General features: G+C 56.4%; 1 protein-coding gene across 5 annotated transcripts in view; it reads right to left on the bottom strand.

Moving 5' to 3' along the window:
* Positions 1–22,609, bottom strand: part of RALGPS1 (Ral GEF with PH domain and SH3 binding motif 1) — a 287,071-nt gene that overhangs the window by 15,841 nt on the left and 248,621 nt on the right. For 4 of the 5 annotated variants that reach the window (XM_036854412.1, XM_036854416.1, XM_036854414.1 and 1 more), the window contains exons 12-14: positions 12,481–12,607; positions 11,022–11,179; positions 8,747–8,798 (exon numbers count right to left, since the gene is read on the bottom strand). In XM_036854412.1, coding sequence (XP_036710307.1) covers positions 8,747–8,798; positions 11,022–11,179; positions 12,481–12,607 — 337 coding nt within the window. Of the gene's footprint in view, positions 1–8,746; positions 8,799–11,021; positions 11,180–12,468; positions 12,608–22,609 lie in introns of all 5 variants that reach the window. The other variant, XM_036854415.1, reaches the window with a different exon arrangement.

Genomic DNA, 22,609 nt, shown 5'->3' with positions numbered 1-22,609 from the left:
TTCCAACCAGTCTAGGCTTTTAAGCAGTATTTCCTCACGCTCTTCCTAAAGGAGTGAGGTGCTCCCAAGGGCAGTGGACAGCTGGGGGGAGTGCAGGGACGCCGGGGGTCACTGGGGCGGCTCATGGGAGAGTCACTAGTTAATGACCGCTCCTATGTGTCAGGCCATTGATTATCTCACGGGAGCTTTGTTTCAGCACCATCATCTTCCCCACAATGGGGAACTGAGGCTCAGTGATGTGAAGACACTTAACCGAGGCATGAGCCAAGTAAGTCAGGATTTGAACCCACAGCTTTCAAGGTGGGAGAGAGGCTGAGTTGTCGCATGGGGAGAAGTCCACCATGGGGACAGGGTCCTCGTGTGGAGCCAGCATCATGTGGGTGGCTTCCTGGCATTCTGCTCTCAGAGGCACCCCTACTCACAGGTTTCTGCTGCAGTTCACACTGGACAGGCTTTGTCAGTGTCTGTGAGGCTGGATGGCCACAGATTTGTAGACCCTGGATCTCCTGGGGTGGGGCCACCTCCCAGGTCCCTGGTCCCTTGACTCCCCTGATGGAGTCTTCTCCTGGTGGTTCTGGCTGCCTGGCATTTAAGAGCAGCTGCCATTTATCGCCTGCTTATCACGAGGTGCCTAAGTGCTTTCACACACCGTTCCTCCCAGCTCTGTGAGGGGCGCTGTTCTCACCCTGTCTTAGATGAGGAAACTGGGGCTCAAGGAGGTGAAGCCACACATTGGCCTGTCATTAGGGATGGAGACACAAGTGCTCACATAGGGAGCATGTCTTTTCCATGTGAGCCAAGGGCCTGCATCAGTCAAGCTGCTCCAGGTGGGGGAGGGCAGAGCCTGCTCCGCCTGGAGCCTGGGGAGTGACCCTGGCTTTGAAGTGCAGTGTAATGGTGACTCTTCCCCAAGGCCAGCTTTTAGGAGACTATAGGCAGGGTGGGGGCCAGCCGTCCCTCCCCAGGCAAGCACTGCGGGGCTGGAGGAGGGCTGTGACAGGTGGGGCGGCTCCGGCTGGGCCCAGCAGGCTAGCATCAGCACAGAGGAGCCAGGATCTTCAGCCACTGGAACCACTTCCAGTGCTTTGAGAAGATTTGTTATTTGAATGTTCACGGCCAGAAAATGCAAAATGAGTGGGCAGTGGCATCTGGTGAACTCCAGAAATAAAGGGATTTCTCCAACCGACGGAGGCTCCCAACTCCAGAACCACAGACACCTTTCCCAGCAACATACTGGGAACAAGTGGCTGAACAGAATGTATCCCAGGAAGGCCATTCTACTGTTCCCTCTCAGGAACAGATCTCGAGGAGGAGTGGGGGAAGAGGGCTGCAGTAGGCCACTCTCCTCATGGGAGGTCTGGTCTCGGGAAGCTGTGGGCTGGCAACCAAGTAGAACACCTCAGTCCCAAAGGGTGTTCAAGAAGAAGAAGAAGAAGGAGAAGATGATGATGATGAAGATGAACATGATGGGGAAGATAAGGATGATGATGATGGGGATAGGGTGGTGACGATGAGGACGAGGATGGTACGAGGATGATCAAATGATGGGATGATGGTGATGACGGGGAGGATGGGTACCAGGCAACGTGCTAAGCAGTACTCGTTCACTATCCTATTTAATCACACAATACTGTGGGGCAGGCACTATTCTTATCCCCACGTTATAGACAAGGAATCTGAGGCTTAGAGAGGTGGAGTAACTTGCCCAAGTCACAACATAGGGAAGAGGAAGATGGTTGGTGCCGTTAAGGTGGAAGCAGCCAGGGTCCTGCTTAGGCCAACAGCATCATGAGAATTCAGACTGGCTGAGGCAGGTCTGAAAGGCATCTTCTCCTCAGTAGTTTTCTAGGTACACATTAGGTGGTAGGTATCTTGGGGGTTAAATTTCAGAAAGCCCTGAGTCTCTGTTGCTGGTCCAGGAGAGGGGAGCAAGGAGAAGCCTTGGATAATAATTACATTGAGGCCTCAGTAATCTTGTCTTAGCGGAAGTACCAGCCCCCCCACCATTCTTCTATCTCAAGTGCACAGAGCCCCTGGTAGGAGTGCACCGGTGGAAGGGTTCAAGTGATGCTGTTCATCAACAGTGTCCACCTGTACCAGCAAACCCTTGCTGGGAAGCCGTCCCATTGGACCAGGTCTTGGTCCTTGCCGCTACCTAATGATTCACTCTCATCTGCAGGCAGGAAGCTGCCACCCTAAGTTCTGCTGGGCCTGGGATGTCCCTTCCTGCAGTACTTGTTAAAGGACTTTTGCCGCCTGGGAATCACATTTTTCTCTGGGTAGCGTCCCTGATCCACTGAGTGGGTCCCTAGGAGCCATATCTGCACTGCATGCTTAGCTGAGGGGACAGAACCACCCCTGATCCAAGCCAGGTCAATCAGGTTTTCTCTGTTGGCAATTGGGAACCAGATCTGAGAGGCTGACAGTCAGGCTCTGTGGCTCGGTGAAGCTATAACATGTAAACTTGGGAGCTATGAGGCATCAAGCTTCCCCATTGTGAGCTGAGAGGTCTAGAAATCTGGGCTGCAGAAGGAGAGGAGAGCATAGCAGATATGCATAGAGAAGGGTCAACATCAGATGGAAGGAGGGTCCTGTCCACCTTCTAGGACCTGACTCTGAGGGGTTGTAGGTGCTGGACAGAGAGGTTGTGGGCAGAGATTTCTCAGCTACCTGTGAAGCTGCAGCAGCTAGCGGGCAGGGCCCAGCCCTTGTCTGTCAGGGCCCAAGGACAGGGTCAAGCAAAAGGCCAGGGACTGTTGCCCGCTCTTCTCTCCTAGAGGGGCCTGAGCTCCTGGGTGGAGCCTTACTCGCCAGACGTCAGTGTCTGATGCTGACAACAGGGCAAGAGATGGCATCTCTGGGGGGAAACCAAAATCAGAAGCTTGGCACATCGCCCAACTGGGCTGCCACCCAAGGCAGAGCAGCAGAATGGAGCAGCGGGATGGACCCGGGGAACCAGACTGAGGGGTGGGCAGGGGAGGGCCACCAGCCTGGGGGGTTCCTGGGCCTCAGCCACAGGGGACGGGGGTGGGGCAGTGAGGCCCTCTGTGAGGGTCACCCTGAGAACAGCCACCCTCATGGCTGCACTTCAGTTGAAGTGGACCCCTTGCCTCCAGGATCGCCCCCAGAACTTCGCCTCCCTCTCCTAACATGCTGCAGAGTTTGGGGCCCAAGAGGCACCCTTGAACCCTGGCAATCCCAAGGCATCTACCAGAGTCCTCTGACCTTCTCCAGGAGGAAAAGGAGTGTTTTAAAGACTCTGACTTGGGGGTAGCAGGCCTGGGGCTCTGCTGCCATGACTCCACTTTCCTGGGGTCTCCCTAAGGATGCTGGATGCTAGAAGATTTCATAGGCTAAAGACAGCACAGTGCGGAAACTGCGTCACCCAACCTCCTCTACACCCCAGAGCACCTACGGGCCACCTGTCTACAGCACTCTCTTAAAGGGGCCTTCCCCGCAGTTCAGAGTCACCCTGGAGGCCAGCAGGGCTGGCGGACACTTGCCTGTACTGTAGCCCATCCACTGAACTGCCATGTGGGAAATTTTCTCTTCGTCCCACCCAGCCTTAGACTCCGGGATCTCCTGCTTGCTGGCGAGAGGTTCCTACTGAGCGAAATTCATACACATCCCAAAGTAAGTTCCGCGACAGGAGCAACTGCACCTCTGTGTCCAGTATTTCCTGCGAGCGTCCTCCCTGTAGAGCTGGGGAACCTGAGGCTCGGAGAGCTTGAGAGACATGCCCAAGGTCCCTGAGAGAGTAAGCAGCCCTGACCTCAGCCCTGCCCACCCCCACCCCCCAACGCTGCTGACAATGTCCAGAAGTCACGATGACCTCTCTCTGCAGAGGCGCACTCAGAACTTCAGAGAGCAGGGCTCATCACGGAGCCCACCCCTCCTGCAGAGACTCAGGGACACACAGCACCCCTGGGCCACCTCTCCTCCCATCCTGCGACACGACTCAGGCCTCGCAGCCTCCTCAGGTCCCAGGACCCCCCTTGAGGGCCCACTGGGGTCCTCTTCACCCAATGTCCTCGGCTTTTGCTGAACCAGAAGCCACCCCTGAACCCACAGTGTGACGCGGGTCCCCCTGTTGGGCTTTCCCGTCGCGTCCTCTTCATGACCCCCAGTGCACCTGGCATCGTGGATTGAATCTCTGTCTCCCACCTCGGTCGCGAGCTGTGACCGGCCCCCTGATGCAGCTCCCCCTCCCCAGGAAGGAGGATGAAGGGCTCTGCTTCTGAGGGGGCTGGCGCACGTTCCTCTCCCGCTCCCTTTCCCTCTCCCACCAGAGGGGCTTCCTCCAAGGACCCCTCGGCCTCCTAGTCTCTCCGCCACCCATATTTTGGCCTGTCTGTCATGTGAGAAGGCCCTTCTGTGCAGCCTGGCAACGTCAGACTAGAGGAGAAGGATGGCTGAGTATTTCGTAATGAACTTTGTGACGTGCTTTCATATTTCACCCCTTAAAAAGTGACCAGTAAACATTCCTGATTACACCCTCTTTTAGAAAGTTAAATGTTATTTTTTTCCTGGGTGAAAAAGAAACATTAACCCATTGTAGAAAATTTGGAGAATACAGAAAAAGAAAATAAAGAAAGTCTCTCAATAACTCTACAAGCAGAGACAACCAAGAGGAATGATATTATGTACCTTCCTACATACACACACACGTGTTCTTCCCCATCACCCACTTCGCTCTCTGTAAAAACCTCATTTAAAATGTTTAACTCCTAGGCTGCGATTCTTGTTCTCACTTTAGTGCCAACGCAGGCATAAAGCAGCAGCCATTACCTCTTACCGACAGGCCCGACTAACTCTCCCCGCCCCCCGTTCCGTTTCTGAGGAGGCTGAGGTTGGCTTGAGGCCAGCCTGGTGCAACGTCCACAGTCCCTACATTCCGACTCATCAAGGATGCGTTGAAAATGCCTTTCCGGGGCCACCGCCCTGCCTCCTACATTCCGATTCATCAAGGATGCCTTGAAAATGCCTTTCCGGGGCCACCGCCCTGCCTCCTTGGGAAAGTAGATGTGACACAGGGCTCTCCTGCCTTTGTCCCACTCCCAGGACACAGGTGAGAAAACATCAGGTCAGGGACGTGAGGGGCGTCCCACCCTTGCCCCCTCCCCAGAGACTCCGGCCTCTGGCTCCCCAGGGCCCTGACCCAGGACCACCACTCTGTCCTCATTCTGGGCCCTGAAGATCGGGAGGGTCTCTGGGGGCCGCCTGGGGGCTGAGAACTGACCAGCACTGCCCAGGGTCTGGCCGCCTCAGGGCTCCCGTCGCTTCCCGTCCCTCCTCAGCCCACGGGCCCTGTGACCTGCTGAGGCCGAGCTGGATGAGGGACAGGAGGGTGACAGCAGCGGCAGAAGGCCCCCTCGGCTCCTCGAACCCTCCACGGTCCCAGCAGGAACAGTGGCTGGGTGTGGCCACTTCCCCAGAGAGCAGCCGGGCGGGTCCCGGGACTCTGCGGGCTCCAAAGCAGGTGCCCTTTAAGGCTGGCCACTTCAGGAAGCACTGGGCACAGCCTGAGCCCTGGCTGCCACCCAAGGACACCTGGGGGCCACAGGGCTGAAGTGTCCAGGGGTGTGAATCAGGGAAGGCAAACTTGCAAGATGGGCCACATGATCCCACCCTTGGCCAGACAACGAGAACCATCCTACCCGCCTGTTCACAGCAGCATAAAGGCTGTCCTATGATGTGCCCTGAGACCAACAGAGGGGTGTGTGCCGGCGGCTGGGTCACTGGCCTGGGCCTCCCGGCCCTGCATGCTGGTATCTGGCTCCATGTCTCTTCCTGGCCAAGGCCAAGCTTGTCACCAGGGCTGGGGGGCTGGTGAGCTAGTCAGTTGAAGGCTGTGGCCTGTAAGCTTCAGGGCTGTGGGGCAAGGTGCTGCCCCCCTCTCCCAGCCTGGCCTCTGGGAACTGACACAGACAGGACCTCTTCCTCTGGCGGGGCTGGCCCAGCCCTCTCCTGCACCCTTGTCTCTGGTGCTGACGCCACCCTCCGCCCATGCACGTGTAAAGATGCAAGGAGAGCGGGTTCTTACAGCGTCTGCTGGGAAGAGCGGGCGGGGGGTCCGGGAGGGGAGGCTCCTTGGGGGCAGCCGCTGGTCTCTGGGGCCAGGAAGAGTGAGGCCCGGCTCCCGGGGAAGAGGGAATCTGCTCCCCTTCAGTTAGCAGGAGCAACGTGGCATGGGGGAGGCCGGGGTGGAGGGAGGTCCTGTGGGCCTGGGCTCTGGGTGGGCAGAGGTTAGGAATACGGAGGCCCAGGCAGCAACAGGAACTGTGGTCACTGAACTGTGAGAGAAACGAGCAACGTTTTACAAAGATGTCAAAGCGTGTGAGATAAATCCCCTCCAAGTCTCCCGTGGGGTCTTCAGGAAAGTCTAGAACGCTCACATGCTTTTGAGGGAGTGGACTCTTTCCGGGGGACATGAGAAGAGGCCAGTGTGGGATGGAAATGGAGGCTGGAGGCTGGGCCACGGGAGCTGGAGGCTGAGGGGCAGCTGGCGTCTGGACCGTCAGGACCGCCTTGGGTCTCGGAAGGCGCCAGAGGGGACATCCTAGCCCCGCCGGCATCTTCCAAAGCAGGTGGTCTCCTGCTCCCCTCCGCAAGAAGGGGCCGGACCGGGAGCTGGGTCCCGAGGAGGTGAGGGACAGGCCATTCTCCTGGAGGCGGGGCTGGGCACCTGCACAGGCCAGCTGTCTGTGAGACCAGCGCTTGCCAGAAAGCCCACCCAGAGTTCTGTGAGAGACATTCCGATGGAGAGTGGGTCTAATGCTAAATCCTACGTGAAAGAGACAGACGAGAAATGCTGCAGTGTTTGGTATTCCCCGAGTGGAGCACAGCTCCGTCTCCCTGAGCGGGAATTCTCTCACCACCTTCCTTCCTGGCAGCTCTGACCTCAGTCGTGGGTGCTTAGTAGGAACCGTATCTGCCGCCCTCAGTGACTGGCAAGGTGTCTGGCGGGGAGCAACTGCTTAATACACAGCTTTGAGTGAATGAGTGAAGAGTGAACGAAGGAATGAATGAGTGAACACAAGGAATGGACGAGTGAAAGAAGGAATGAATGAGCCATGAGCAGGTCCAGGTGTGGACACTATTCAGGATCAATGTCCTCTCGTTGGCCCGTGGTTGGGGAGGTGCTGGATTGCCCGTAAGCCCCCTTCCTCAGGGCTGCCCCAGGAGTCCCCTGACCGCTGCTGAGAAAAGTCAAACTTCCGCTCGTCAGATCCGGAGTCTACCCGGTGCCTGTCTGGCTCTCACCCCTCCCTGGGGTGGGCAGGGAGAGGGCAGCGGGGCCCGTTTGCCTGTGCTCCCCAAATCAGAGCAAACACCCCTCCAGGAGGCCAGCGGCGGGACAGAGGGAGGAGCTCCCAGGGCTCAGGGAGTCGTCCCTCCCCCTCTTCAGCCCCCCACCTAGGGTTTCACGAGGACAGATGGACCGGCTGACCGACGTGGGGCCAGTCCCTGCAGTGTCACAGCGGCACTGGACGAGGCATGGTGGTGATGAGGTGGGCCCCATGATCGGGCGAGGTGGACGTGGGTCGGCTCTGCCTGCCAGGGGCGGGTGAGGCAGGACCGCCACGTCACCTCTCTGCGCCTTGCTGTCCACAGGCATGAAACGGGGACGTTTTACAAGTAACCACCGCGTAGCTAGGTCTGAGGATGGGGAGAGACCAGGACAGTGCCTGGTACACAGGGAGGGCTCAACAAAGATCACTTATCCCCACATGATAGCACTCTGCCCTGTGGGGACCGGCCAGATTCACCCCTTCTCTGGCCATTTATGACTGTGGAGGCTGAGGAGACAGGAGGCTTCAGCACCAGAGGAGTAGTGTGTGTATACGTGTGAGAGGCGCGCGTAGGCCTGCATTGCGAATGTGCACCCAAATCTGTGTGAGCGTACGTGAGTGTGCGTGTGTGGGTGTGTACATACACAAGTACGCAGAGGGTGTAGCGTGTGTGTGTGTGTGTGTCCGTGTGAGTGTGTGTGTGCCTGTCTGTGCACACAGGCCGCTGTGCACGCAGGCTAGTGGAGGGGCTACTCTGAGGGACGGTGCAGACCTGCCTCTGCGTCACTGGGTCCCCCTGCCTCCCCTCAGAACTTAAGTCGCCACGATGCCCTTCACCTTCGGCGGCGCCTAGGCTGTGGGAGCTCCCCGTGCACAGTCTCTGTCTTCCCAGAGCCCACCTGGTGCCTGGCACAGAGGAAGCGTCAGCAATGGAGTAGGCGCACGGGGTGAATTCCCGGGGCAGACGGGCTGGCTGCAGGGAGCCCAACCCCGGGCCAGGGTCCCCTTCGTTCACCAGTGCCCAGCACGGTAGGTGTCGGCCCAAAGGCCCGAGGCCATGGGGGTGCAGCGCTCTCAGACCCCACCAGGCGGAGCTACAAGCCCGTCTCCAGACGAGGCCCGTTCTCAGGCTTCTGGTTTCCAGAACCCTCATTTCAGACCAAATCTGCACCCAGGTCTCCTCAGGCGCTGGCCTCAGACTCCCAGGCCAGCTTTGGACCAGGTGATACGCGGGGCTGCCCGAGCAGGGGCTGGGACGCCCGCCCCATGCCCATCCTGCCCAGCGGCCTTCCCGCCTCGGCAGCCCCGCCCATGGGCTGCGCACGCTGACCTGCGGGAGCCACAGGGCGGCCTCACCAGGCTGGGCCGCCGGTGAGGTCGGTGGGGCTGGTCTCCAGCTCCCCGGACCCTGAGCGACTCCCCTGGGAAGGAGGCCGAGCGGAGGCCACACTCACCTTGCCAGCCCTGAAGACGTCTCTTCACTAAACTCTGAGCTCTCACTACTGCCTGCAAGAGGAACACAGATCGATGAGTGCGGCGGCCTCGCAGAAGAGGGGCCACCCGGAGCGGCCCGTTCTCCTGGGTCACCGGGCCCAGGCCCTGAGCTGCACAGACATGCCGGAGGAACAGCTTCCTGACCCTGTGGCTGTCAGCGTGGCTCGGCTTCTGCTTTGCTGCTTCTGTTTCTGACTCTTGGCCCATCCCGTCCCACTGTTCCCTGCTCCTGAGGGTGGGTCCTCCACTCCCTTCCCTGCCCCTGAGGGCTGCAGCTGCCTGCCCACCGGTCCTCTGGGGTCTGGGCCCTTAGGCCTCTGTCTTGGCCTGGCCTGGCTTCACCACCACCTCCCTTCTGGCCCAAGTAAAACCAGTGTCAAACAGGCCTCACCTGGTGAAGACAGGGGCCAAACGAGCACACTTCTTCCTCCAAAGGTCAGGGCTCGACTAGACGCTGGTCAGGGAGCAGCTGCCTAGCAGAGGCCCTGACGGAGCGGCCCTTCAGATCCTGGGCAGTGTGCACACAGCGGGGCCCAGCCCTCCCCTAGGCCTGCCCCTGTGGCTGACTTGGACTCTCCAAGGCCCAGCTTCAGCCACGAGGACAGCAGAGAGATTTTCTCGGAGGGGCCTGGGTTCCACACTCTTTGCCTGGGCTGCCTGCTGACACCACAGGCGGGCAGTGGGAGGGGGAGAAGGAGGAGATCTCAGGTCCCTTGGGAGTTACAGGGGGGAGGGGACCAGTTCAGCTCCAAACAGGGCACGTGCACATACGGCAACGTGCTCCCAGCCTTTCAGCTCCAAACGGAAAAACATCTGAGTTTCCCGAGTAGAGGAGCCGAGAAACAAACTGCCTGGTGATCTCCCGCCTGGATACTGGACAGCATTGTGTCTGACTCAGTTTTCTGTCTCAGGAATAGAAAGGCCTGGGCTCAGGCACAGCTCAGAAAGTTTCCTGGATGTAAAACAGCTGTTCTGCTGCCCAGCTGAATGCTCTTGGGCCAGCATTTCCCAGACTGGTTCCTCAGAACCCCATCCCAGAGGACTCTCCAAGGAAGATGGTCCCGGCCCAGATAATGAGGGAACCTGCAGACTCCGCTGCCTTCTGGGAGACCCACAGAGCCCATAAGCACGTTAAAGTCTCTGGGAAGAGATCTGCCTACGTGGTTATCCCAGCCTTTCCCCAACTCACAGACCCTGAATTTTTTCCCCAAGGCACACCCATGAACCGCAGGCTACACAGTCCTAAGCTGGTATAAACCCCTGACCAGGTCCAAGTGGGATGACCTCCTTCCTGGACAGAAGGCAGACATGGACCTTGCTTGTCACAGACTTTCCAGCAGGTAGGAGACAGCTGCCCCCTGCAGTGGCACTGCCTCAGAGACTGGCCTCATTTCACGAGGATGTGGGATGTGAGATTCCTGCCCGATTGTCCTGTCTGCACCATCCTCTTCCTTTCCATGCCTAGGGGCCCTCCACCCTACAGGCCTCCGACTAACCTGCTGCCAGCCCCGGGAAGGCTCCCTGTTAAGGGAAGTAGACAGACACACAGACTACAGAAGCATGGGCACACTGAAAGGACACGGCCGGCGGAGAGTATGCTTGTCTGACAGCAGAAATGACCTGGGTGACCTGGTCAGGTGACCTGGACACTGCAGCGGGACAGACCTGTGACTAGAGCTCAACGCCATCCTTAGCTCTGACCCCTCCCCTTCTGGCCCCAGCAGCTCAGTTTCTGTCCTTCCACTGACATAAGCACCATTTCTGGCTGAAGTTCAGACATGTGCTTTCATCCCAGAAGATCAGTTTTTTACCCTCCCTCACTCTGGCTTCTCAGTGTGAAGACAGGGGCACAGTGAGCGCCCGGTGGCCGCCCCGCTGCCGTCCCTGGGCAGCACCTCCTCCTCTGCCCTCCGTGCGGGGGCTGTGGCTCCCCAGGGACGGAGCCCCACGGGGGCAGCGACCAGGCTTTGGCAGTTGCTGGCCAAGGATGGCGGGTCTCAGGTACTTGTCCAGCCTGCCTGCCACTCTCAGGGCCACCAGCAGGATGAGGACAAACCCAGGGCATTTCGTGAAGCCTCGGAGGCCGGGAAGCAAAGGCCTCCCTAGCTCTGGTGATGCCTGTGGGGAGCCCCCTCTGCAGGAGGTGAGGGGCCAGTGGGCACTGCACGGTGACAGAGACAGACACACGCCGGGCTGTGGCCCACCCTCTGTGGTGTGCAGGCCGGAGACGCTTACCGAGGGCGAGTCCATTGGTGACGGCAGAGGAGGAGGCGAGGGCGAGGCCCCTGCGGGGGCTGCGCGACTCCAGGACGCTGTCGTCCAGCAGGTGCCTCGCTTTCTCCGATGGGAATGTCGCACTTTTACTCTCAACTACACTCAACTGACACATCATACTGGAAAATGGAAAGGAAGAAAGAGGCAAAGATCCTTATCTAGGGAGTGACAGTGGTTACACCTGCCCTGGCGTCCTGAGCAGACGGCGCAGCTGCAGGAGAAAGACCTCCACCCAGAACCGTGGTCTAAGTCCAGGCTCTGCCCTATCTCCCCGTGTGACCTTGGGCAAGTCACATCCTTCTTCTGAGCCTCAGTATCTCCATCTGTCAAATGGGGACTTACGATACTTGCCCTGCCTGTCTCCCAGGATGACTATGAGGCTCAAGTGAGCGGATGGTGCTTGTGAGACATGGGGCCACACAAGCGAAGGGACAGTGTGACCCTGCGATCAGTACATCTGGTTCTGGAGTCACAAACCTGGTCCAAATCCTCGCTCCAGCCTTACTCACCACTGCAAGGTACTTTACCTGTCGAACCTCACCAGGCTTGTTCTTACAAGGTTTATCATATAGCGCCTACCTTGGGGGCCTGCAGGGGCTCAGTGAGAGAATGCTGGACAGGCACGTAGCAGAGCATCGAGCACAGAGCAAGCCCCGAACACTTGGAAGCAACCCTTTCTCCTCCAGCCTGTGAGTGACTCCAGGGCTGGTCTGGGCTGGTTGGGGCTTGTATCTTAATGGTGGAAGGAAGGAAGGAAGGAAGGAAGGAAGGGAGGGAGGGGGGAAGGGAGGAGGGAAGGGAGGAGGGAAGAGGGGAGAGAGGGAGGAAGGGACCCAACTGCTCAGGATTCTGTGTCCGACACCCTGGGGACATGGGCATGGCTGTCCCGGCCACGCTGAGGACCATACGTGTCCCCCAGCTGTCAGCCCCACACAGCTGGGTGAACCAGCGGCAGGCTCACTGCTCTGCAGGCTTTCTGCAACAATTGGCAAGCAGAGACTCTGAGCCCCAATACACAAGCACCATGAGACACCTAGTGCTCCCTGGATGACAGTCATGGTGTCCACTGGACTCTGGGGTTTTCCGCAAGGAGGCACTAACCGAGCTTGGGCAAACCTCCTGGAGTCCCTCCACTGTTTCCCTGCCCTTCCCCGCACACTTCCTCCCTTGGCTGCCGAGCCTGTGAAACCCCATCACCAGTTCGCAGGCTGTGCTGCCGTGGACACCCCCACTCTTCCTGAGCACGTGCCAGGCCTGAGGAGAGGGCACCAGCCCGGGATGCCAAGAGTGCCCGTCAGTGACTCCCAGACGGACGGGGCAGGGCCCGGTGGGCCAGCATTCCCAGCAGCCCTTCAGCCCACGCCCCACGCTCAGCCCAGTCTAGACCCGGGGAGCAGGGGGTGCTCACTCAGTCACCCACTTGTTGCCCAGGCTGTGGCTCTTCCTGTGTCTCGGAACTGGGGGCGTGGGGAGGCTGCCAGTCACAGATGCGTCAGGACAGGTGGGCCGCCGGCTGAACCTCGCAGAACTGGAGCCGCCGGTGGGGGCTGTGAACAGAGCAGAGAGAGTGATGGTGGCGCTGTGGAGGCTCGGGGTGGGGGGGCCGGGTTTGGGGGAAGGCACCTGGCCCGGCTGTCATGGGGGACAAGGTTCTCCCAAGTCCCGTGGGCTTCCACTCGCGAGACCCTGACCCCTCCCTCCCTGCTTCCAGGCTGACACCCGACCGTCAGGAGGGCCAGTGTCCTGCTCTACGTGGTAGCCCCCTGACCGGGCAGCCCTGCTGCTCATATGGGGGAGAGTGCCGGGGACAGACGTGGGGTTGGACGCGGGGATCAGCATCCTGGCCTGTTTCCCTGTGGCGGGACTCTTCCATGGCCACCCAGCTGGGTGACAGAGCTGAGCCTTAACAGGGTGACTTCTGAGTCCAGGTCCAGGGCCCTTACCCTGTGCCCCTCCACGGCCACTTTCGGTTCTCAACCACACATCCGACAAAAAGGGATGTGTGGAGGGCTTATTGGGGAGCAGCAGATTTAATGAGAGGGAGCACAGCTAGGTAGGCAGGGGTTCAGATCCCTGGCCTGTCAGCTATTGCCTGGGTGACCTTGGATGGGTTACTTACTCCCGGAGCCTCAGTTTCCTCATCTGAAAGGTGGGGATAATTCACTCACCTGGCAGGTGGTTGGGAGGGGTCATGAAGTAATGTGTGCAGAGTTAGCGTTCACTCTGGTTTTATTATGATAATATTACCTCGTCCTCCTCAGCCCCAGTCATGGGGCCTACAGGAGGTCATCAGAGCCAGGGGGCCGGGGCCACAAACCCCACTGAGCCGCATATGCAGAGACGGAGGCAGAATCCTTCATGCTGGCCATGTCCACAGCTATGTATTGTGGGGTGTGGTCTGGACCACTGTGGTACTCTTTAGTTTCTGTGGCTTGGGAAGGGAGGTGATTAAGGTGTTACGAAGACGGGTTCTTGGACTCTCATCAATAGAAACTGATAAGAGGTCAGACGAGGAATTCAGACAAGGCTTTATTCGGACTCATGCTCACAGGGGAGCGAAAACAAGTAACAGGTTCCCTTGCTCACTCCCTGAAGGGGGGCGAGCTGGTTCCTTTCGTGGGGTCAGGGCAGGGGCGGATGGGTGGGTCAGGCTGGAGGGGTGGCTTAGGTGGTGTGCCCACCCCTTGGGGGTGCTGTGTGCAGGATCACGTGTAGTACCCCGCTCAGAAGTGGCAGTTGGGTTTTGGCCTTTTTGTAACTTATTGTTCATAATTTGTCCCAACTGCACATGCCCGCAGTTATTTTTAGTCCCTTATAGTTTCTCTGTATCTGTTGCTGGAGGAGACGTTTGTCCAGGTGCAAGCCCTGCAGCAAAGGGCCCCAGGTCCCAGCCTGTCTCAAAGGGAGGTGACTCCAGATGCCAGCCTAGCCTTAGCTACCTGGGCCAGACACCGGAAGTGGGGGCCAGGGTTTCCACCAAGGGGCTGGGCCACTTCCTGCGGAGCGCATCAAACACCCTGCAAACCAAGGGGCTGCGGCCTGGCCGTGCTGGGGAACGTCCTGGAGGGCCTATGAGGCCCGAGGTCCATCCAGGGCTCCAGATCCTCCGCCTCAAGAAGCTGCAGATCCACAAGTGACCTAAGGGTTCCCATGTCCTCCAGCATGCTTGGTTCATTCTTATTTTAGTGTCCAAAACAATGACCCCTGTCCCCAGCCTGTCCACTGCGGAAAGTCTAGCTCCCTTCTGGCACTTCGGAGGGTTCACAAGGCAAGGAACTCACAAAATCTTAATCTCTGAATTCCTGCTCGCAGCTGTCATCCCCCTCCCTGCACCCCCTCCACGCCGCACTCCCCACCCCCGACGTCTTCTCCTTCACTTCCCCAAGTTCCCGCCGCCAAACCCTTACTAGGTCTCCACTGTTCCGTTCAACAGCTATTCCCCAGGGGTCTCCTCCTTCAGCCCCCTGCACAACTCTTAGACCCCCTCCCCTCCAAAGGATGCCACTCTCCTGCCATGAGAAAACTGTGCTTGTCAAGTTTGATCTTCCTCGCGTCTGGCTCTGCAATTGCCACGTGCACCTCTGTCCACGCCAGCCTACCTGCCAGGTCCGGGGAGCCGGGACCACCTCCCAGCCCTACTGTTCCCTCTGAGAAGTCACCCCCCCACTTTCCCCTTCTCCCCACTCAGGCCCCTTCCCCAGCCTACGCACACACTCTAGTCTCTCATCTTCCATGAAAAGGTGTCCCGGCCCCGGCTCTCCTCCCAACCAGCCACGCTTCCTCAGACAGAGGCCTGCTCCTGCTTACTCCGCTGCCGCCCCCTCACTCACTCCTCAAGTCGCTGAATCTGGTTTTCATTCCTGATGACATTCCCATTGACCTCCTTTTGGCCTAATCGTTGAACACTCATCGGCCTCCTCACCAGCACCCTTGGTGTCTGAGGCTAGCGATCGCTCGTCGCAAGGCTCTACTTCCTGGGCGTCTGTGACGTCCCACGCTCCTGCTTCTCCCTGTACTTCTTCAATCGCTGTCACTCTGCCTCCTCCACGGGCTCCTTATCCTCCAGCAGCTGGTGTTGTCTACACAGGCCTCCCTCTTTGGCTCCTGGTTTTGATTTGATTTTAACTCAGCAGATCGGCTGATGACGCAAATCTTTACTGTCTTCCTCTTTTCTGAACCTGAGACCTACATATCCACCCGTTGGCATGACATCTCCATCTGAACTTTCCTAAGATATCACAAGTTCAGCCAGGGTTGAACCTGGACCCTCCTCCTGTATGTCCAGCCTTGGCTGGAGGCCCTGCTGGCCACCCAGTCACCCGGCCTGGAAGGAGGGGTCGTTTGGCTTCTTCCAGACGGTGACTTGCTTTGCTCTTCTCACTTGCTGTACACGATCACCAAGGCCCCTAGGTTTTGTACACCCCCTCCCTGCCCATCTCTCTTGTCACCGACTGGTCTGGGTCCCCACACTTTATCTTCTTCCTGCAACCAGTCTAATCTTCTCAAATCCAACCACCATACAGATTCATAAGTGTTTGATAAATGGAAAGCTGACCATGTCATTTCCTTGCTTGAAACTGTCAGGGGCATGGTGCTCTATCCCTGCCATACCTGGTCATTTCAGCTCACCTTACAATCCTGATGGAAGAATAAAGGGACAAAGTAGCCAAGACAAATCCTAAGAAGAACAGTACAGGAGGGGGCTTCCCTGGTGGCACAGTGGTTGAGAGTTTGCCTGCCAATGCAGGGGACACAGGTTCGAGCCCTGGTCTGGGAGGATCCCACATGCCGCAGAGCAACTGGGCCCGTGAGCCACAACTACTGAGCCTGCATGTCTGGAGTCTGCTCCGCAACAAGAGAGGCTGCGATAGTGAGAGGCCCACGCACTGCCATGAAGAGTGGCCCCCGCTTGCCGCAACTAGAGAAAGCCCTTGCACAGAAACGAAGACCCAACACAGCCAAAAATAAATAAATTAAAAAAAAAAAAAAGACTTGTAATGACTTAAAAAAAAAAAAAAAAGAATAGTACAGGACTTGCCCTACCTGATATCAGACCAGAACACAAAACAATAGTAATTCAAACAGTCTGGAGTTGGGGTATGGGCAGAGAACTGTTCAGTGAATCAGAAGTGAGAACCCGGACTTGCTTCATGGTGGTGGTGGCATTACAATTCAGAGGGTAGGGAGGCTTTTTTCAGTACATGGGGCTAGAACCACTGGGTTCCACATGGAAAAAGATGAAATTAGAGTCCTCCTACCTTATATTATACAAGTGGATTAATGCCATAAATGTGAAAAGCAAAAATGCAAAACTACTGGGAAAAAACAGACAATCCTTATGACCTTGGGAGAAAGGAAAGAAACAAAAGGCATAAAACCTAAAGGAAAAGAAATGAATAAATTTGACTGCATTTAAAATTAAACATTTCTGCACCAAAACAAAGAAACAAATAGATAAAAGACAGCAAAAGCAATGTTAAAAGGCAAGTTGTAGTCTGGGAGAAGGTATCTGTCACCCACATCACCAGCAAAGGGTTCATGTTCAGATTTATAGAGAACTTCAAATACCAGTAAGAAAGAGACAAACCCACACCCCCAGAAAACTGGCACAGGAGACAAACGGGGAAATTCACAAAAGAGGAAATGACCCCAATGACCAATAACTATAGGGAAAGATGCCTTAACCTCACTGGTAATAATGGGAATGCAAATTATAGTAAAAACGAGGTACATTTTCACCTCATTAGACTGTACAAAAATAATTAGCGTGACAATATCAAGTGTTGGCTAGGTGTGGAGAGACAGGAATGCTAGTATGGGGCTCATTTGAGTGTCAAATATTTGGGAAGCAATTAGCAATGCTGAGTAAAGGTGAAGATGCCATGCCTTCACGGCATCACTGTGACCCTGGGATTCCAATTCTGGGTGTCTGCCCTCAGGAAACTCTTGCATACGTGCACAAGGGGACACGTTTACAATGATGTTCAATGTGGAAACAGCCTGCATGCCCCTTGGTAGGGAAATGGAGAAGTGAGCTGTGGTCTATTCATTCAACAAATTCTACAGAGCAGGAAAAAATGAAGAAACTGGATCTACAGGTATAAGTATGGATACTGATCCATTCAGCACAGAAGCATATGCTAAGTAGGAAGAGCAAGTTGCAAAAGAACGTTTATGTGGATGGCATGATGCCATTTATGTAAAATTTTAAAAACATACCAAAAAATGGTATATATGTTTGTATATAGGTATACCTGTAGTAAAACACAAAAATTTACACAGGATAATCAGAACAGTAGATACCTCCATAGGGAAGAAAGGGAAAGGATGGGGTGAGAGGGACTTCTGCTCTATCTGTAATTAATTAAGAAAATATGGCAAAATGTTAACTTCTGTTAAACATGGGTGGGAGGTACAATGGGTATTCTCTATGTACGTTTCGTCATTTAAAATGAGCATACTTGAAAAATGAGTGGACACCCCTTCCATGCCAGGCACCGTGCTAAGGGGCTGTGTTGGACTCCAGATCCGTCCTTCTCCACCCTGTGCCATGAACTGGGGGCTGCACTACGGGGCCTAGGTCAGTGGGCTTCCGTCTGGCTCCTGGTCGGCTCAGAGTGATGGGGAGCCCGGGCCAGAGACGGGGGAAGGGAGGACAGTGAGGCTGGGGCACCGCTTCCTGCAGCTCTCTCCTGCGGTCACCCCTGAGAGGTGCGGTCTCCAGGCCCCCTCTGCTCTGGTTTTGGTAACCGCTGCTTCCCTGCACCCTTGCAGGCCTAGGGGCGGTTACAGTGCCCCACTGTTTCTAGCCGGGGGTGCTGGGCTGTGCCTTGGGCTTCCCGACACCCTCGTTCTGACACTCTCCTCCGATCACCCCATTTGAGTGTCATCTGTGTCTGCCACAGCCCTGCAGTGCCTTCACATTTAACCCACACAACACCCCCTGAGGCCTGTTATTAGCCTTGGTTCACAAATGGGGAAGCAGAAGCTCAGGAGGTCGAGCCTCAAGGACAGGGGGCTGGTTGTCGTGGAATCCGGTTCAAGTCTAGGCCTTGTGAATGCACAGAGGGGGCACCTGGGACCACCTGCCCAGCATCTTTGCCAGAAATCGCCCCTCCCCCGATGGGGGTCACAGGAGAGCCAACCCCAGACCAGCGCCACTGTGGCCTTGCCCCTGACCCCGGCTTGGGAGAGACACCTTCCCCAGGATTTTCAGATTTGGGCCAGAAATATGTCTGAGGACAATCTCTCTTTGGGATGAGAAATAAAACCCAGACACGGTCGATGGCCATGTTTCCCTGCCTGTGGAGGAGCAGGCGGGTCTACGGTGAGAGAGGCTCATGGTTAAGGCAAAAAGCGAGGTGGAAGGGAGTCCCAGTGCCCCCCCTGACCTTCCCTGGCCTGGCTGCTCAGCCCTCCCAGCCAGAGTCTGTCTCTGTTGTTTGCAGCCCAAAGAACCTTCTCAAGGAGGCCCCACCACATCACACTGCCTCTCGGCCAGGTGGCAGGAGAGGGTGCTACCAAAGCAGCTCCAGCTCTTTGCTCAAAACCCATCAACCTCCTCTGTTAGCAGGAGTGTCCTTGCTCAAAACTTGCCAACCCCTCCGACTCTAGCAGCAGTGAACATAAATCTTTAAGTTAAAGGGTCCAGAGATGACAAATGAAGCTACCCACACACACACACACACACACAAAGAAAAAAACCACATGGAACCAGCTGGGACCAAGATGGCACGAATCTGACTTCCAACAGACCCTGAGTCTCATTATATGTTGATCTGACTACGTTAGCACATTAAATGATACATCTACTGGTGGCCGGGACTGGATATTAAGGACCAAAGAAGGATAAAAAGGGGGTGGCACCCCACTCCCTCGAAAAAGCCCCATCCCTTCCCCGGCGGACTAATGCATCCTCCTCCCCATCATTGGCCTCACTCCTCCTCCCTTTGTCTTTACTTAAAATTAATTGATCTGTGAATTTAGTTCCTGCTTCTCCGTTCTTTGGCCACTGAATAAAGCTTGTGTTGTGTTGATCTCAGCTTCTGTTTCGTCATTTGCCTATCGGGACCCAGATGGAAAAAATAACCCTCCTTGGCTGAGACAGAGAGCTCAGGCTAAGGCTCGAGCAGGGTCCACACGACGTAATTCGGTAACAAGAGGGGGTGCTGTCTGAGGTACCAATTCCAGCCTGCATATGGCATCTCAAGAACGGGGCTCTGACAGACCAACCCATAATAATGAAGTCAGAGAGTCATGGCCTGGACTTCACCAACCCTGGGAGGGTCCGTGGGAGCCAGCAAGGACTGTGGCTAAGCTTCGTGTATGTGTGCATTTTCCTGTGAGGGGTTCCACGCCGCCGTCAGCTTCTTCGAGGTTGTCATTCTTAACCAGGGCATGTTTGTATCAGAAGCATCTGGAGGGCGTGTGAGAAATGGAGTTTTTTTGGCCCATTCCAGGAGGGTCTGATTCTGCTGGCCTGGGGGGGTTTGGGGGCGCTGATCTCCAGGTGATTCTGACGGCACCCGGTGAAGAACTTCTGCTCAAAGCGATGGAATGAAAGCAAGTTCTGTCCCACGTGAAACATCTCGTGTAGCTGCTGCAGGGAGGAAAGGCAAGCATGGAAGCATCCGGCTTTGTTTCTGTTTGGCACATACTGCTCAATAAATGTATCCATGCGGGGGGTGGAATGCGCCTTGTTTGTCAGCTGCATGTACGTGGGATTACAGTCTCACTGCCTGAGTCACTCTGGCTCCCACCCCAGGTTCAGAAATTATTTGATAAAGGTCAAATCGCCTGGCTCCTCCTCATGGTTTGAACTGGTGGTAGTATTAAGAATGGTGATAATTGAATGCTAAGGGCCTGGCCCCGTGCTGTGGGCGGGTACTCCGAGGAGGCCCGATCTGCAGGTAAGAGAGCCAGGGCTTCTATCTCTACCACGCGCAGGACCTGGGCCCAGGGCTACACCACTCTGCTGGTGGTGGCGAGTGGGGGCCACGTGGCAGGGGAGGAGCTCTAGCAGTTCAAAGGTCAGGCATTAGTGGAAACCTGAGGAAGGAGGAACACAGTGACACACTTGAGGTGATCTGATAAGCAGGAGGCACTTCCTGAAGGCAACATGTGATGGATAAGGTCCAATTGCTACTCCCGGGGAAGGGAAGGTGAAGGAGACTGACGTCTATTATGCAGCAACTGTGTGCCAGGCTTGTGTAAACACTTCAGTGTCTGAATTCAATGACTCCTGTGCAGTTGATACTTTGACTATCCTCGTGTCCTCGTGTCGGAGGCACACCAGGTCACATGGCAGAGGGGTGCTGGGTTTGCTCCTTTAACCGGCCGTGTGTGCAGTGAGAGCCGTATGCTCTGAGGCTCTTCTGGGAACTTCCTCAGCCTCTGCTCACTCCTGATCCACTCCCTTCCCCACCTGTCTCCAGTGGTTCCTGCATCCTGGCTCTGACCCCCAGTTCTGGCTCTCCCAAGCCTCCGGACTCGCCCTTGGTTTCTTCCACTCAGCTCCTGACTCTCCCTCCAGGCTGAGGCCCAGATCCGCCCCCCCCTCTTCTCCCTGCTTTGGACGGGAGGCATGCCTGGCCTCAGATGCCCCTCAACCCAGCTGAGGGAAGGGTTGGGGGTTGGGGGGCGGCGCAAGCAGAAGAGGCTGTGATCTTCCTAGGCCCAGGGTCCACGCTGAGGCGCTCAGAGTGCCCTGGGTCTCAGACACTCCCATCCCTGCACTGCGGACCAACAGCCCGGGGTTTGACGCTGAAGCAGAAGAATTTCCATTCAGCTGGGACCTAGGGATGGAGGTGGCCTCTCTGACCGTAAGTAACACTCTGCTACTGAAAGGCCTCACGTTCCTGCCCCACCAAGGCCTGGTGGGGGGGGGGCACCACGTGACAGCACCAGGGACACGTGTCTTCTGGGACTGGTTCTGAGCGGGTGGCTGGCAAGTTTGTTTTTCCCTGTCCTCGGGGCGGGGGCAGGGGCGGTGAAAATGAGCCTGGCTCTGGCCTGGCTTAGCAGAGTGTGGTCCCCACTGCCCAGCCCGATATGGCACGGACAGCTGGAAAAACTGACCACGCGGCTTGACTATCTCAGAAGATTGCTCTATTTTTCCTCTGCAAAATTTTTCCATGAATAATCTTTAAGTGGCTGTTTAGCAGTTTTATTGGAACATATGAGAACTGACAGTCACTGGGGAACGAGATATCATGAAAGAAATCTGGTTTTCATTACATTTCTCTCAAGAAACTGACATGCTGCCCAACAGACCACTCATTGACTGGAAGAGAAAAGAGCACAGGGCCCTCTAACAATGGCTTTGGAGTGGACAGGATTAAGGATGATGAATGGCGACAGCAAAGAACATGGAATCCAGAGGCAGACAGGCCTGGGCTCCCACTGGTATCCGCCACCTCCCGGCTGAGTGACCTTGGGCGAGTCACTCGTACCTCTGAGCCCGAATTCTGCATCTGCAAGACGGGGGCAGTGGTCTGGCCTGGCAGGTTCCCTGTGAGGAGGAAACGACACAGCAGCCTCCCGCCTTCCTCAACAACACCCGGGCCAGGTGCGGTACGGCCACTCTGAATTAGAGAGCTGACGTTCTGCCTTCACACAGTCACAGTCAAGTGGGGACACAGACAAGCAACCAGATAATTACACCCAGGAAAGACACATGCTTGGATAGGAAAAAAATAAATAAATACGGTGACAGCAAGAACTATCAATACATCAATCGAATAACTACCACAACCATAATGGTGGCGGTGTTGGTGATGGCTGACATTCATCGAGCACCTACAAGGTGCCAGATGCTGTGCTCAATGTTCTGTACACAGGATCTGATGTAAGCTTCACAGTAACGCTGCCTTGCAGGCCCTATCGGCATCTCAACAGTGTGGGACCTGCGGTCGGAAGGGTCGGGCGAGGGGCTGGTGAGCAGTGGAGCCATGATCAGGGCACCTGAGAACACAGGAAGGTCAGAGAGGACCCAGAGGGTCTGACCTCCAGACTGGCGCAGGAGTTCCAGCAGGGGCGGCCGTACAGACAGAAGGCGCAGCGTGAGCAAAGCCACCACGACGACAGACACAGGACCTACTCGAGAAACCGCAGAGAGCCGGCCAGGCTGAAGAGCTGGGGGTGGCGAGTGTGTGTGTGTGTTTGTTTGTGTGTGTGTGTTTGTGTGTGTGTGTGTGTCTGGGGGGGCCCAGAGGGGCCTGGAGCTCAATGAGGGGAAGGCATGGAGATTTTTAGGAGAGGGGGTGATATGCTCAGATTTGTACCCTAGAAAACTCACTCTGGTCAAGACCACAGGCTGGGAAGGAGAGAGGTGAGCCACAGGTGTCTAGGAGGTGGACCAGCTGCGTGGCATGAGGGGTACTCGGGGGTAACCATCAGTGGAGGCTGGTGCTATTCACCGAGGAGGGAGCAGGCTGGGGGGGCCAATGAGAAGCTCAGTTTGAGATTGATGTCCGCGGGCCACTGGGTAGATGGGTGCGGTGCTCGGGAGATATGGCAGCTGGGGACAGGTGTGCAGGACTTGTCAGCAC

The sequence above is a fragment of the Balaenoptera musculus genome, chromosome 6 (genome assembly GCF_009873245.2).
Source record: "Balaenoptera musculus isolate JJ_BM4_2016_0621 chromosome 6, mBalMus1.pri.v3, whole genome shotgun sequence".
Taxonomy (NCBI): Eukaryota; Metazoa; Chordata; class Mammalia; order Artiodactyla; family Balaenopteridae; genus Balaenoptera; species Balaenoptera musculus.
This window is presented reverse-complemented; position numbering and strand designations above follow the sequence as displayed.